Below are 17,510 nucleotides of genomic sequence, written 5' to 3' on the forward strand. Positions count from 1 at the left end.
TGTGTGGTTGTAAAATATACATATGTCAACTTTCAGCTACATCCGATTGCTTTGACAAGGAAGCAAAGTCCAAAAAAAAACCGTGTTACAGAGACCCTGAATCTCATAGTAGTTCCTTCCATAATATCGATGTTACAATCTTTCACTAGATGGCCTTCTTGTCTGCATCTGTAACAGGTTCTTTTTCTGCCCATTATATAATATACTTAAGTAAAAACCAGACACACTTATCGATGAATGGGAATATTGTCTCTAATCTTCATCTTTATTGTCCGTATCCCCATTCAACAGGCCTTTCAGGGGTCCCATACTGAAATCTGTTGCTTCTTATTGAATCCACTTTTCCATACCTGGTCATAATGTTTATTATCAATTCATCAGACAATTCAAAGGGCGTGCATTTCCTTATCGATACTATGTATACGAGGTACTTATATTCACAACTTTCACACTATCTACCTCACTTATCTTGATTTGCTTATCCTCAAATTGCCTTGCTATTCCAAGAATTTGTTCTCTGAGCTGAACTTAACTACTACTTTATTCCTGCTCACATTCTCTACACCAAAGATGTCAGCAATATCAAGTTTTTCAATTTTTCTGAATAACAGCAATACGGACATTGTTTTCGATGGCACATAACCTCCCAGGAATTTTAAACCAATGAAGTCCTTTCTTCCTTAAAAAGCTTGGAAACGAATCCATGTTATTTTAGTACTTATCTCATAAAACAACACAGAAAACAGGTAAACTTTATCATAAAAAAAACCAAAAACCCGGCCTTCCCCAAGGCAAACGCCTCGGCGTATAAACAAACGTTTCCAAATATCCCGTCTATTTTAGTCTCTATTTGGCACTATTCCTGGTACTTAAAAAAAGTTTCCACATAAGTCTGTGTACTCACATCACTTCACGATGCTCCATGCATTGTTATCAGTGCTTGAGTACATTACGTCACCAAAAAATAAAGGCTACAGTACAGAGCGAATGTAAACACGGGATCCTGTGACGATGCCTTTCTCAATGAGTCACTGGGAGGGATGGTGGGACATGCAGAAAAGAAAATGGCGGGTGGTGGAAGAAAAAATGGTGGGTGCATAGGGTACCTTATTAACATGTGGGGAAAATCATACAGCTTGTTTAATTGTGTGATTAACCCTTTACATGATACAACTTGTTTAATCATGTGGTTGAGATAACAGTTTGAAAGTGGGTCGGGCTTTAGCGTGATCCATAGCTTCAGGTGGGATTCTTGGAGGGTGGTATGATATAACTTGTTTAATTTAATCCAGTGATTGTGATAAAGGGGAGTGTATTTAATGGACTTATAGTGTCAGGGGGGCAGGGAAGCTCAATTGCCGGGATTTCGGTGGCTTTTTTAACTCTTGAACCATTGGGAATATTAAGACGCACACTCTTGCTATGGCTTCGTCAACCTCCTCGTGCAAGCTAGTTTTCGGGAACTTGTCCGAAGATAGGGTCAGGAAGAGAAATACTTGTTTAGTAGTGGCCACTAATTGTGTTACACGCAGGAATTACGGTGTGGTTGAAGACATCATTTGAAGTTATCCATATGCCGAGATTGCAGGCTTTCGATATTCTCGAGCTGGTGCAACATACACCTGTCTTCGTGATCATGGTGTTGAAGGGTCTACCATTGTGAAAAGACCTGAAAATAATACCTCTTGGGAATGTGATGATGAAGTAGATCTCCCACCATAGCTACTTTATTAACCCAGTATGGTATCAGTGCCCTTGTTGAAAATAATGAATACGCGCAAAAGAGTGTAGCATATTCCAAAGATGAGGACCATGCTGACCGTTTGAGCAGGGATACCGAGCAGATGAGCTTCAACCACGTTTTTTCTTTGGTGAAGAAATTGAAGGAAGAATTATTTAAATCATCGTATGACTATGTCAAATATATTATCTTCCCTGCTGGTATCGGACAAAGTGGACAAGTTAACACGACATGGTTGAATCAATATTTACCTGTGTTATGTACATTCAGTGATGAAATGAAAAAAATTGGTGAAATCACTTGCGTGGTCATCATGAAAAAGAATTTATTCCTGCTAGAGGAAAGATGTGTGGAACATTTATATATGAAAAACTTGTTATCAAGATTGAAAAGCTTAGATGTATTAGATGAATTGTCTTTCACACACGATCGGAAAACTGGGGAGGATGTGTGTGGTATAGATTAGCAATGTGTCTCGATGATGTATTATTTTTGTAAAACAAATGTATATCATGTCCGTCCGTGTATTCTTTTGTACAACCTTTTCCAATGTATTCTTGTATGACTTTATATGGCATATTAATTCATGTATACCATTCCCCATGTATTTTTGTATGACTTTTGTTACAAAAATAATAGCAATTCCATATGTAATCTGATTTTCCATTTAACCTCTTTATGTATGGAATATTATGTATCCATATACACATATCATAAATGATTAAGACTGAAATGGGTTTCGTTAAGTCAATTTTCAGTGTACCCTTTTGAATTAAAAATGTGCGTTATGGAGTGAATTCCGGGACATGTTGCTACCTGTGATTTTCAAGTTTTAAGACGTCATCGGGGCTAGTGGGGGATCTCGGGGTGAGGGTTGAAACCTTGGGATTTTATGTCGTAGACTTTTGTAACGTCATCGGGGTCGGGTTTGAAATCTGGGATTGTCACCCGTAGACTTTCATGATATCATCGGAAGTTTTTGAGGGAAATCTGGGTCAGGGTTGAAACCTGAGATTTTACATCCGTAGCCTTTCGTGACGTCATCTGGAGTTTTTGAGGGAATCCGGGGTCAGTTAAAATCTGGGTTTTTACCTCTGTAGAGTATGAGGAACTTCGGGATCAGGGTTGAAATCCAGGTTTTTGCCTCCGTAGAGCATGAGGAACTTCGGGGGGTCAGGGTTGAAATCAGGCTTATTACCTTTGTAGAGTCTTCCCCGGTGCCAGCACGACTGTGGGAAACCTGTGAAATTTCGCACCTATTTGTTATATTCACACCTTTATGGTCAATTTTCACACCTTTAACACCTCATTAAAAGATGTGAAATTTTACACCTAAAGATGTGACATTTTACACTTGCGTGCTAATCCCCAGGTAGAAAAATTGACTACTTGGGGATTAGCACCTTGGGTTTGAGGGATACTGGGGTCTTTCCCCCTACTATAGTTGAGTTACATGGGTTATTATACACCCATGGTGTGTGAAGCAATTTTACAATGTCGAAATAATTTTAAGTGTGGTGTGGCAAGAACAGTACACAAGTCCTATTGGAAATTTTATTTTCAGGGCAAAAAAGTCAGAAATTACTGAATGGCAGCGTTGATGCCATAAGGCCCCATAATAAAGCAAGTGCTTAGAGCCACCTTATGCTTGAAGGGATTTGCTTCCATTTTTACCACCCTTTCTTCAACTAATAATGAAATTTTTCAAAGAGAAAAAGTTAGAAATTTGACTTCTAAGATCATTGTTTTGCATTTAAAAAATTCTTTGACCTCACTTTCTGAAATCAAAATACCAAAAAAGAAAAAAAAAAGTGTCACTCAAAAATCAGTTTCTGCCCTTTGCAAATTAAGTTTCATCGAATTAGGTTCAGTCTTCTTGGAGCTATGAGAATTTATTTCTGAAAAAAGAGTTTTGATAAACTGCAAAAGAAAAAAAATTATGCTTATTTTGTAGCAATTATGACACTATTACAATTAGAAGGCTGATTTTCGCAATGAAACTATTTTGTTAAATAAGAAATCTTCCAAGAAATCTACAATATAATTGTCCGACCTGAAAGTTTACCCAGCCAGGGGTGCGGCATATTGATTGTTTAGCCTGGCTCTCAGGGGTTAATGAATAGAAATGTGCTCTCTCTTGATTTATATATTACCTAAAATTTGCATTTATATAGAGGGTTGAAATCATAAGGCCCTTTTCTTAATAGTAAATGACTGAAGGTTTATTTCCTTCTGACTTTTACTACTGATTCTACAAATTCTACTGAATAAACACAAGTCTTCATTCAGTCTTCTTTGAGATCGAAGCATTTAGTTAAAAAAAGAAAGAAAATAAAGTTATTCAGGAAGCAGCAAAAGAGCAATAATTTAAGACTCAAAATCGAGAAACTATCAAGAATAGCGTTTTTTTCTTTTTTTAAGATAGTTAGCCCTATATATCATTATAAGACATTTTCTCTGTGACGCCAGTGCTAAGGAAAATGGTATGAATTAACAAGGAACAATTATTTTTAGCAGTGACAGTAACATTTACAGAAGTTTACAGCATCAGGAATATAATCCAATACCGTCCATTCGGGATAACTTTACTCCACTCTTCTTGACTATGAACGTGTCTGCTTCCCATGCAAAGTATACCAATCATGTTGCGTTACGAGAATCATTCATGTACAGTGTGCTCTGTGTGTGCTATTTACAAAATTGGACTTCTAAAAGGACTCAAAATTAAGTATGGGGAATTTGTTAAAGGGCCACGTGGCCTGGAATTGAAGATTCCAGATCAGTATTTTTGAGTCTCTTTAGGACAAGAATTGAATTAAATCCTTACATACTCCCAAACTTTACCTATCTATCTATCGATCGATCGATGGAGAGAGAGAGAGAGAGAGAGAGAGAGAGAGAGAGAGAGAGAGAGAGAGAGAGAGAGAGAGAGGATAAATCCAGCGAAATGTAAATTCCTGGGTTCAAGGCCATGGAATTCGGGACTTTCAAGTTGTCCTTATCCCGTGGCCAAAGAAGTAAGGGTATTGTTCCTTTTACTAACTCTTCAGCGAATTTCACTTCCTAGCTTTCCTATTTTAAATCATGCAGGCTAACATTGCCCGAAATTGGGCGTGCATGTGGTCTATAGATACCTAACATTCTTTTGTAGTCGATTTTCACAACTAGCATAACCTTATGCAAAACATATCAACTCTTGTACTTACGCTGTGGAACTCTGGCTCTTCTGGAAAGGGAAAAAATGACTAGGGTCGACTCTAAGCTTGCAAACAGCTTTAGCAATAGTTATTCAGCTGATAGTTGCAATTGCATCGATCTTGTGAAGGCACACTGCAAGCAAACTGGTATCTGTCACCAATGCTGTGAATTCCTCTAGATCAGGGTCAGGGTGTCAACTCAAATCCTTTTCGAGGGCCAATTATGCACTTGGTTATGGTCTCGAGGGCCATCAAAGACTTGGTAATTACTTATTCCTTATTCGTTATGACTCATTTATTAAGATTTGCAATAAAAGAGCCTTATTGCCAGCAATTATAATATGAAATAAATGAATAAATCATTATCATATTAATGAAATGTAAAACTTATTATGTCTCGTTTTAACAGTTTAATAACTTTAGTTAAATTTTCGTCGGTTCTAACAGTTATAGTAGCTGGAGTTGAAAAATCTCTTGGCACCTTACGGGCCACTTAAGACTATCCCGCGGGCCATGAGTTTGACACCCCTGCTCTAGATACTGCAAGAAAAAAAATTGAATCTTGAAAAAAAAATTCTGAATGGAAAAAGTCAGTCAATAAAAAAAATATCAATTATCAGTGAGAGAGAGAGAGAGAGAGAGAGAGAGAGAGAGAGAGAGAGAGATCCGTCTTGGTGGTAGATGTGAGCCACATCTTTTGCTAGAGAGCTTAGGTGAAAATGAAAGCAGGTTTCGTTCTGATTGTTTAGGGTTCCTCTCAAAGCTTACTTCACAAATGCGAAAAATATTTCGTTTTGAAGGGGACAGCTTCATTGCTTTGTTGGAGAACATGGATCCAAACCAAAGATAGCAACAAGTATTGACAGACCACCTCAAGTCCATAACACACACACACACACACACATATATATATATATATATATATATATATATATATATATATATATATATATATATATATATATATCATATATATATGAGAGCTACTAACCGTGGGTGAATTTGCGGAAATCTCCCGCATATACCTCCAGCATTCCGCATTGGCACTCGATTCATCCGCATTTAAATAAAATCTACAGTACTTTATTTGTGTAAGTTCGTAATTATTACTAATGCTTATTTTTCAGTAAATATAATTATTTCCTGGATGACGAAAGATTGTTTAGTATTGTCAATAGGAACTTCGCCTCTCAGAGAGCCAGTCTTGGTATTGAATGGACACTAGAATCACTTATTGCCTGTAAAACGAATGAGTTCGGCCATAGGGATTGCTGAGTATAAACCTAACAGTGAATTACTTGAGAAAGATAGTCATCAACATGCATATAACCGAGCACATTCTAATGTTAAAAATGATACACTATGTCATATTTCGACCCATAAAATCCAATGCAATAATATGGACAACAGGCTATACACAGCCCATTTTGTCGTATAGATAAAGATAGGTATTTTTCTTTAATTTGGTGTATTTATTCGTGAAATTATGCATCTATGGTCTTAGTATATAGATAGAATGCAATATATTGAGACTTACTGGATGAATTTTTAAAAAAATATGACATTTTGCCTTAGATTTAAGAATCTCGGCAATTTTTTTTTTTCTTTTTTTTTTAATCTCCAGCAAATGTTTTAGGTAGGATTGCTGGCCTATGATATATATATATATATATATATATATATATATATATATATATATATATATATATATATATATATATATATATACGTATTTATATATATATATATATATATATATATATATATATATATATATATACGTATACGTACTATATATATATATATATATATAATATATATATATATATATATATATATATATATATAATATAATATGTGTCTGTATTATATAGATACTGTAAATACAACCGCAGGTGGAAATATCTGATATATGCTGCACAACGCCTAAAAAGTTTGAAAGAGTTCACATTTGGCAGATATTCGTCACTTAATCTGATGTAATAACTGAAGAAAAAGTTAATAGTTATACATCTTTGTTGAATGTCTGATTAATTTGGTCAAAGTGGCGCGGGGCAAATCTGCCAATAAACAGAAGTTAGAGACTGTAGAGTGACTCAGTTTGACCTGTGGGATACATGAAAGAGAATGGACAGTTTTATTTTATTCCTGCAGTCCTTTAAATCCTACAACTTTTGTTAGCCGGCAGATACCATTTACAGCTCAGCTTCCAGGAGAACGCAGTCTTCTCGTAGGAAAAAAAAAACGGCAACAATGCAAGGGACATGAGCGAATCGTTTTGGAAAACAAGAATCTGGGACTGGGAGCAGTTTGCGCATGGTCAAGCAGGACTGGCTTCTCAAAGGCTTCCCTCAGTCAGGTCAGTTAGCGCTCACTCTAGGCTGTTCACCAGGCACTTGGATCGGCGCCTCTGAAAGGTATTACTGTAGTACTTCCTTACACGTTCTTATGAGCATACCTCGCTGAGATATATGCAAATGTTTTTTTGGAGTATGAGTAGTTGTCAATCAAGCATTATTGCACATCATACTGGCAGCTGTGCACAAACGATAGGGAAATAAACTAGAATATTTGTAAGAAGTCTTATGTTAATGTAAAGTGAAGGGACATTTTATATAAAGAGACTTTGGCTAAAACCCTCATGAATGATATGAATTCTAACTAAAAATTACTCTCGTTTCAGAGTGTGAATTCCACCATGAAATCTAACAGTTTACTAGCATTAATTCTAGCTTCAGGATTCCTATTCAGCATTTGTGGAGAAATCACCGAGGCAATGTGGAAGTTGAAAAGTAAGTGAGGTATCTTGCGAACTTTAATTCACTGATTGGCTGTAAGGCTCGCAAGAATTTACATCACCAAAAATGCTCTTGTCAAATGTTAAGAACTCGAATAGTAGTCAAAAGTATTTCTAGCTATTTCTGATGCTAAACGCGGATGGGTCTTGAAATAGCATCTGTAAACTTCATTAAGAAAAAATACCATATATATCTCTAAATTGTTAGCACCAGCATATATTGAAATCTGTTAAGAAGAAATCTGTTAAGATTTTTCTCTCTCCTCAGTTTAGTGGTATCTTAGATTTCTATATAATTTAATTTTTTCTAATTTTTCTTACCTATATTTTTACCTTCATTATTCTTTTAATCTCCTTTTCATATTCTTATTTTTTTCGGCTATCATAATATTTTACAATCGGTAATAACTATATAAACTGACAGCAAAGTGGTAACTCTGCTTTTCCACTAAAAAGTTAGGAAAACGACTTTTTTTTTATAAGTTTCTTGAACAGTAATGTGACACTTTGCCACTATAATGTTGCTTTCCTTCTAACGAGTAATAGAGCTTCTTCTCTCTCTTCCTTAGTGAAGGACTATCGCTACACGCTACCAGGATCAGTGCTGGTTTCTCTGAAGATATCAAGAGTTGCTTGCGGTATGTTGTGTCACACCAGACAAGATTGCATTTCTTTCAATCACAATAGTAAGTATAATATTGATTACTTTCATGTCGGAAAGTAGTTGGATAGCAAATATTTTCACCCTGTTATGGGTAACCGTTCAAGTACATACTCGTGTACTTTCAGAATAGAATATAATATACAATAAATTAACGATTTCTGTTTACAAGTGTCTACGCAAGATTTTTCACGGTGAATAAAAAAAACTTATTTTATATGAGACATTTTGGTATATTTCTAAACTGCTTTTGTTTGATAGCATGTTTGAACTATTGTTATTATGTACACAAATAAGTTAACACTAATCAGAAACCTGTAACTTCATTTGACTCCCAAATCGCAAAAATAAAGTTTGCCAATAGTGAGAATACAAAATAATATAAGGTTGAGTGAAAATCGGTAAAGTTTTATGTTTCATATGATTATGAAAAAACCTTTGATTAGATCTAGATCAGAAGCAAATTTACAAAGTGTCAAACCATAAGGTAGTTTGTCAATTAGTCAGTTGATATTTGTAAGACTATATCTCAGGAAGGGATTTCAGTTCAGTGAATCACTTTTAAAACATATGTGAAAATATTGTTTGATCAACGATTTGTCAGTAAAATGTGAACTTTTCTTGGCTCTGTCAGTTCAAGTTCATTAGTCATAAAATTGGAAAAGAATATCTGAGATAAAAGAGTACGTGAATGAATGAGATAATTAATTTTAATCTATACCATAGCATTCCAAAGATAGCTTACGAAGTAAATTACATAACGAGTTTTTTAGTACACACAAAAAAAGCATACTAGGCATACAACAAATCAAGTTTACAAGGCAAACTACCAACAGAAGCAAGCACGGAGTGTGAAATACTGAACACAGCCTTCCACAAACCAAGTGACACTACGTTGATTGCAGCTCCTGGATGGAACTACTACAACTTTTTGCCTCCAAGACCGGTGAAGTACAATTCAACTTTACTGTTGATTCAGCGTAACACCACCGTATATCGATAAACTTCTCACAAGGTTATGAACTGGGGAAACCTAAAAACAAGTATACTATCTTTGGCCAAGATATTATATGAAGAGAGACTTCTGTCTGTGTAAAAAAAGAAAAAAAAAACTATCTATACTGCAATTTGCTTTCCAGAGGCCATGGCAGTGTTTTTCGTAAACAATTTAAACTGACTTGTGGATTTCCTTTCAACTAAAGCACTGAATGTTTTAAACTTCGACCTATTATCGGAAGCACTGTACATCGCCATATGTGTTTCAATACCTTTTTTACTTAAGAAAATAAGGTTAAAGCTACGCTTAGCCACCCAACCATCCGCAAAAGCGATGAAGTGTTTCAGTGATGTCGGCGTAGCACATCCTCCTCTATACCTTTTCAAATTGTTATTTGACTTAAGGTTAAATGTTATTTTACCTATAGTGGGCCATAAAAGAATTTTTAAAGCAAATTCATATATTGTATGGTGATATATAATTCTTTAAAAATAATGAGGTAAGGGGGGTGGCACTGCGTCACAGATACGTCATAAAGCACCACTTGTTCGAAACAGCCTGAGGATAGCAAGAAGTTGGTCTTCATTCTAAGCGTAAATGGCTTAATTAAGCACACCAGTCAATTCAGTCTAAACTGTCAATTCAGTGTAGTAACTACTAAATTAGGACTATGTTAAAAAACACTCAGTGCTCTTAGTAGTATGGAAATCCGTATGTCGGTTTAATTAAATTAAGTATATCTTTGTTCTACCAGACCAGTCAGCTGATTGGTTACCTAGCAACGGGACCTACAGCTAATTGTGGAATCCGAACCCACATTATATCGAGAAATGAATTTCTATCACCAGAAACAATTTCTCTGGTTTCGCGTTGGCCGAGCCGAGAATCGAACTTCGGACCTGGATTGTCCCTTGATCCTCTCTCCTTGTCTCTTTTGCTTAAAGAACACACTGCCCAGATTGACAAACTGTAACTCTGACCTCCTTTCTTCTTTTTTATATAAAGATCTTTCAACTTCGGTTACATTCATTGTGAACTTGAAAATATAGAATAAACTACGAAGGTACTTGTTCCAAGTCTCCAGTGTTTTGCCCACCTTTCTACCATGGATTTAAGAATATTCCCAAGTATGCGTTCCTTCGTGCTATATATATATATATATATATATATATATATATATATATATATATAATATATATATATATATATATATATATATATATATGAAATGAGTATTGAGAATATACTTCATTATCATGGAGTGTGTCGGTACCGGATTACTAGTTTGGTAGTTTTAAAATGGGAACTTATCTGGTAGTTTCCTGGAGGTATATGGTGTTGGGAGACTATGACTTAGAATTACCTATCTTATGACTGATGTCTAGTTATTGTAGAGAAAGTGGTGGACGGGTTTTGTCCAATCCCCAGGGTTCCTTGGGTTTCTGTTTGAATTATAATAACAGTGGAGCATTGCTTGGAGTTTTCACAGAGTTGTGTTTAGAAACTAAAGTTTTTTACTTATTCAGTAAAACATCTCTTTCTTTGAGAATTTGATTTACTTATTCCTTTTGTTTTTAGATAAATTTATTTTTTATAATTCTGTATCTAATTAAACGACCTAAGGTAGTTGTGAGATGTGGGTTACGTGAGAGAGAGAGAGAGGTTGGTAGGTTGAGGAGAGAGAGAAAGAGATAATGTCTAAGGTTGAGGCCATCGCTACCAAAACGACTCGACAAGATAAGTTTATATAATGCAACCTCTCTGAGGGTGATAACATATATAAGACATATATATATATATATATTTATAATATATATATATATATATATATAATATATATATATATATATAATATAGGATGTATGTAATATAACTGAATTACGAAAGTTTGGAACATGAGAAACTCTTTAGATAAAGGTATAAAGCCACGACGGAAAGATTTAAACCAAAGATATAAGCAAAGACTTAAATAACAAATTAGGTTGCCTCCTGAGAGATATTTTCTTTGTATATGTATGTTTAAAATGTTTTGTGAATAGTTTTTGTTTACCAAAGATCTGAATGTGGTCAGTTGTCGCCCTGTATAATCCTTTAATTGTCCTGTCCCTGTGTCTGAGCAGTTGGACTTCATCTTTTTGTTCTTAAATAGTACCCATGTTTTTTATGCTTGGTTTGGAAAGTGGTTACTCATTCTCCAGCTGTGTTGGATTCTAGGTACTAATCTCCTTATAATCCCTAACTGTCATATATACGACCTTTCCTGTACTCTGAATTTCTCATGTATATATATACTTATATATATATATATATATATATATATATATATATATATATATATAGGTATAAGCCACAAATGAAAGATAAACAAAGGAGTTTCTGTAAGATCTTTCAACTCGACGTCCTTTACTTAGCAGATAAACTGACTTACATGAGAAACTCGGAGTACAGGAAAGGTCGTATATATGACAGTTAGGGATTATAAGGAGATTAGTACCTAGAATCCAACACAGCTGGAGAATGAGTAACCTTTCCAAACAAGCATAAACATGGGTACAATTTAAGAACAAAAAGATGAAGTCCAACTGCTCAGACACAGGAACAGGACAATTAAAGGATTATACAGGGCGACAACTGACCACATTCAGATCTTTGGTAAACAAAAACTTATTCACAAAACATTTTAAACATATATATATAATATATTGAACCAGCCTGGCTTTACTCTCTTCATACCGTAAAAAGAAAGTCATAAACTTGAATTTACGGATCAAGTGATTTTATTGTTAGGATCTGACTCGTTTTGATATATGTCGGTGGAAACACGGTTTCCATCGATATGTTCTACATACATACATACATACATACATACATACATACATACATACATACATACTACATACATACATACATACATAAATACATGAAGGAAAAGAAATTTAAAAAATACTATTGCAGTAACCGAACTGTTTAAAAAATTTGAGATTTCTATTTAATCAAATATTTTTTTTTTTTTTTCGTTTTCCTTCATATTAAATAACATATAAATTTATGTATTATCATCTGAATACCACAAGAACATTGGACATATGTATTATTTACCAAGGATTAGTCCCTTTAATACCCTGTAATACTTCCACCGTTGTTGATGAACAGACAGAGTGTATTCTCTTCACCATGCAGCCTAAGAATGCAAGTGGTTACTGTCCCAGTGGAGGCATTTATGTTCAGTACGAGCAGCCTGTTTACAAACGGTACGACTTCTCGATTGATGGTTTTGCCTGTTCGCCTCATCCGTGGGTCAAAGACAGACACAACGAAGGAAAAAGTAAGTAACAATCTTTATCTTATTGATACCTTTATCCTTCACGAATGATTTTTTAATTTTTTATTTGAATGGTGTTTTTACGTTGCATGGAACCAGCGGTTATTCAGCAACGGGACCAACAGCTTTACGTGACTTCCAAATCACGTCGAGAGTGAACTTCTATCACCAGAAATTCACATCTCTCACAACTCAATGGAATTGCCGAGAATCGAACTCGCGACCACAGAGGTGGGACGCCAACACCATACCAACCACGCCACTGAGGCACTTCCGTCATGAGTGAATCTTTTCTTTGTCTAATGGAATCTCTCCGTCTTTTCAATATGCAAGTGTATGTGACGGCTTACAATATAATATTGAAGAATCTTTTTGCAATCTCAAAATGTTGAGCGTTTTGAGGCTCTTTTTGTTTTGTAGGAAATGTACAGTTCCAACAGGGTAATTTATTTAGAAATACGTATATATGATGCAAATTTAACCTATTAAAATGTCAAAGTATGACGAATATTACGCATAAAAGGACCCTGTAATCGTCATGCAGCATATATATATATATATATATATATATATATATATATATTATATATATATATATATATATATATATATATATAAATATATATATATATATATATATATATTATATATATATATAAATTTCTGACTCACATCTGTATTTTAACCCAGGTCTTTCAATAGTAAGGCAAGGGATGGATATCAACTGTCCCCACAGTAATCATTAATGGAGTTGGAACCTGACTACTTCTGCGCCTAAGGCTTTTACCTGGGCAGACATACTTCCTAGCTACTAGTGATTTAATAGAGTCCTTGCTTTGAATTGAAAGACCTGGGTTCGATCCCGAGGGTGGGTTAAAAATTTCTGTTATGGAAGCAATTGTGTCGGATATTTTATATATATATATATATATATATATATATATATATATATATATATATATATATATATATTTGTTTATATGTGTAGTATGTATATGGAAAGGCATCCGTCCATAAAACATTAGATAGAAAGATAACAAAGCCTTACTGATTTGATAATTAACTCACTACTAGAAGGTCCAGATTCTATTTATAAATGAGATGAGAGCTGTGGGCATATTACAATGGGCTTAGCTTACTTATTCAAAATACGTGATAAACCAGAGGAGTGGAAACGTTTTATGGTAAAATCCATCAATCTATCCCTTTCAGCTTGCAAGATGGTAATTATGTACGATACAGACTTTGTGGGACAGGATTCTGCATACATTAAACCTGGAACTTACTACAATGCTTTGCGGCAGTGTATGACTTACAATTGCATCGGGATGATTTGCAAAAAATATTCAGGTGGGAAAAAAATTATCTTAAAATTCAATGTTATGCTTTGTAAAATCAACATAAAATGTACATATAGGAAAAAAGGTCAATATATCATCAAAAGTAGAAAACTGTTTAATCAACATTTAACCTTCCCGCCGTTGTCGTCATTCACAGACGTATGTTGGTTGAAGCTCAATTCGCAATTCACGTCATCAACCAGATCCATAAACAAGACCGACTATCTCTACTGGTACACTGATTGCGAATAGGTCAACCATGGAAATTTAAGCTTTTTCTTCTACAGGATTTGCATCAACACTGCAAAACAAACTGCTGCTCTTGATACTTCCCTTGAAAGATCAACGAGTTGTGTATCACCAGAATAAGCTTTTCAATAAATGAAAAATATTTTATTTGATTTTCTTGTCTAGACCCTCTTCTTTCACCTTCAAAATTAACCTGCGATGGATGTGTTACGGGCGTCCGGAGAGGTTTGTTCAAGACTCTTTTAAGCCCTCCCGTTATTTTATAAATTCATCTCATTACAATCATTGCAGAGATTGAACTTTACGTTATTTGCTTAATTATCTTTTAATTTTCTCTTTTATTTCCACGACGGATGACAATTACTTTCATTCATGCATTTATTGTCTCACATAAAAAAGAAAGGAAATCGAGCTAGAAATGTGCTTTCACAGTACTGAGGAAACCCCCAGTGCCAAGTTGTATATCCAACCTTGATTTGTAGTCCTGGCTTCATTGGTGACCAACCTGACATCAAGTCTTATATTCTTTCTTTTCAAGGTATCTCAATCATTACCAGCTGAATGAAAACAAAAGATCATATAAAGAATAGTAAATAACATTGAAAAAAAGGACCATACTTTGAAATTAAATAATAAAAAGGCAGTCTACTTTATTAACTCCGGGAGCCTTGCCCAAGGTTAAGATAAATGTCCTTAAGACTGATATTAACTTGTGAAGGGAGGCTGTCGTGTCGCATGCTATAAACAATAGGTGTGGAAACAATGCTGGGCGAAGTGTAGTGTTACCAGGGTAAACCATTAAAATTCAACGTGTCCATTCCAGGTTGGGAACCTGGTATAGTTCTGGTCTAACAACTTGGCTATGCCTATCATGGGGCTCGAACACTAGGACCTTTTGTCTTCTAATGACACAAGTCGGTAAATGAATAAACATCATATATTCCAGCCACTATATAATTACTTTATAGCTGCATCAACATTAAGGCAAAATATTCTTAAAGCACTAGCTATTGTCATATTTTCTTGCAATTAAATCACGGGTCCCACTCGAAAACAAAGGGGAAAAAGCAGTCAGCATTCATCAGACCTACCAGTAACGATACAAAATAGTAGTGATAAGATTAATAATGATAACATTGTAGCCCGGCTCAGATAAAGGGTAATGGCGTCGTGTGGGGAGATGCTTTAGCCCTTTTACCAAGGATGCCATCCCAGGGAGAACAGGACTCTTTCGGATGGGAGCCCATCATATGGAGTTGCCTTCCCTGGAGCAAAGTCGGTGTCTTACCAAGTTGAGAAGCATGTCTGCCTTACTGCAGGGGTGAAAGCCAAAACTACCTAGAAAAGGTATCCTTTGAGGAGGGCCTCTACTTCTTGCCCAAGACATGCTTTCCCAGATGGAGGCGGGGTACTTTAATAAAAAGGAAGATCTCCAGCCCCTCCAACGGGATGATTTCCTATAGGAAGCTAAGGTACCCCTACCTATAGAGCAGCCTCCTCCAGGCGGGAAGCAAGGCCCTTGCCAAGCCATAAAGCATTTCAACGGGTGTCACTCAGAGGTTGAGTCCTTGAATTTGCAAAGGGAAGGCTGCCGAAGAAAAACGCTTCTTCGTGTTAGAATGAAACACTTTCAAGAAGTGTCAAGATGACCAGTCTGCTTGTTAATAAGCATTCTTGATTAGCAGCAATCTTGTCGTCGATGGGACCAGACTCCCCCACTTTGCAGCATTCACTGCAAAGTGGGGGAGTCTGGGATGGTATCCTTGGTAAAAGGGCTAGAGCCTCTCCCACTCATGGTGAAGGCCTCCTCTGGTGATTTTTCCAGCAAAGCAGAAGCCTCACTTTCCTACTAAGAAGTCTGTACTAGGAGGGCTTCCTTATCAAAGTTCCCTGGCTCTCTTTGGTAAGACTCTGAGGGAAGGTTTTCCTTCTGCAGGCCCATGTTGTGCTAGATATAATAACGATTTTCATGCTATGATACATGTAGGACATTGGATTCATACTTATGAACAATAAGTCCACGAGGAGCCAATATGAATGAATTCGTAGTTTCTTGGGAGACTCCAGTCTTCCTAGAGTCTCCGGAGTTTCCGTAACTTGCGTTTTGCTACTAAAATTTTTAGTAAATCAAGGCCCTTATTCTTCAGTGGAAAAAAGTCTCACAGTTATGAGGAAAACTGGTGGTATTAGATCTAGGGCTTATCCAACTTTCTAACCGTAGTATATATATATATATATATATATATATATATATATATATATATATATATATATATATATATATATATATATATATATATATATGTAGTCTTGTGTGTGTTGTGGCAGTTTGCAATAGGAGAGTAAACGATGTGTAAGATACAAGTTATTTTGTTTTTGCTCGAAGCATTTGTATTGCAAGAAAACACAACCCGACTGTTGTATAATTTCCTTACTGCTGACGTTTCTTATACGGTCTGGAGGAACATTCGGTAATGAAAAGCCTATTTTGTCAATCTGATCGTTATTCAAGGAAACGAAATAGATGCTCAGAGGTTCATGTAGATTTTTCAGTTTCCAATTCATCTGTGGTGAAAAGAGAAATGAAAGGAGCTTAAAAGTATTGAAAGAGAATTGAGTGATTCTTAAAGTTGTTGAAATGGAACCGAAAGACGTTTAAGAGAATTGTTTAATTCTTTTGATTAGAGAGAAGGTATCATTAGGCCGTGCACAGCAGATTGATTCTTTTTATTTTAATTCAAAGAGGTAAACTGTCTTTTAATAGTTTTACATTCTAGTGCATGCATGACACTTTAAGAAGTGTAGTCCAATTAAATAACAAGTTGCAAACTAGAATCACCATATCGCTAGGCATCCCACTTCAACCCAGTGTAGTATTTCTACAATTGTTAATAAGAATGGAAGCGATGAATATTCGCGTAGAGATATTAATGTTCAATGCGAGCAGCTGTTTACTAGAGGTAACTTCACCGCATCAATGGGTTTTGCAAAGACAGACACATCAAAGTCAAAGTGGAAAGCATTTGGTGACTATTTTATCTTATCATCGAGATCATAATCCTCCTCTTTGTCTTCATCTTTCGTTTTAGCGTTTTTATGAAAGTTCAGGATCTTTCAATTACGTAGCCTCCTTCTGATGACTAATTCTGTTCGATGGTTTTGGCTTTGGTGGTTCACTAGCGACTGCAGAATGTCAAGGAAGTTCA

At 35.5% G+C, this 17,510-nt stretch overlaps 1 protein-coding gene across 1 annotated transcript; it reads left to right on the plus strand.

Annotated features, from left to right (window-relative positions):
- The first annotated feature begins 7,651 nt into the window (after nucleotides 1-7,651).
- LOC135225475 (uncharacterized) lies at nucleotides 7,652-14,449 on the plus strand. Its single transcript, XM_064264781.1, has 6 exons — nucleotides 7,652-7,730; nucleotides 8,305-8,421; nucleotides 9,233-9,342; nucleotides 12,574-12,718; nucleotides 13,928-14,065; nucleotides 14,213-14,449. Exons 1-6 carry the CDS (start codon nucleotides 7,715-7,717, stop codon nucleotides 14,305-14,307), a joined length of 621 nt encoding a protein of 206 aa, XP_064120851.1. The 5' UTR covers nucleotides 7,652-7,714; the 3' UTR covers nucleotides 14,308-14,449.
- The last annotated feature ends 3,061 nt before the right edge of the window (nucleotides 14,450-17,510 follow it).

Source organism: Macrobrachium nipponense, chromosome 13 (genome assembly GCF_015104395.2).
Source record: "Macrobrachium nipponense isolate FS-2020 chromosome 13, ASM1510439v2, whole genome shotgun sequence".
Taxonomy (NCBI): Eukaryota; Metazoa; Arthropoda; class Malacostraca; order Decapoda; family Palaemonidae; genus Macrobrachium; species Macrobrachium nipponense.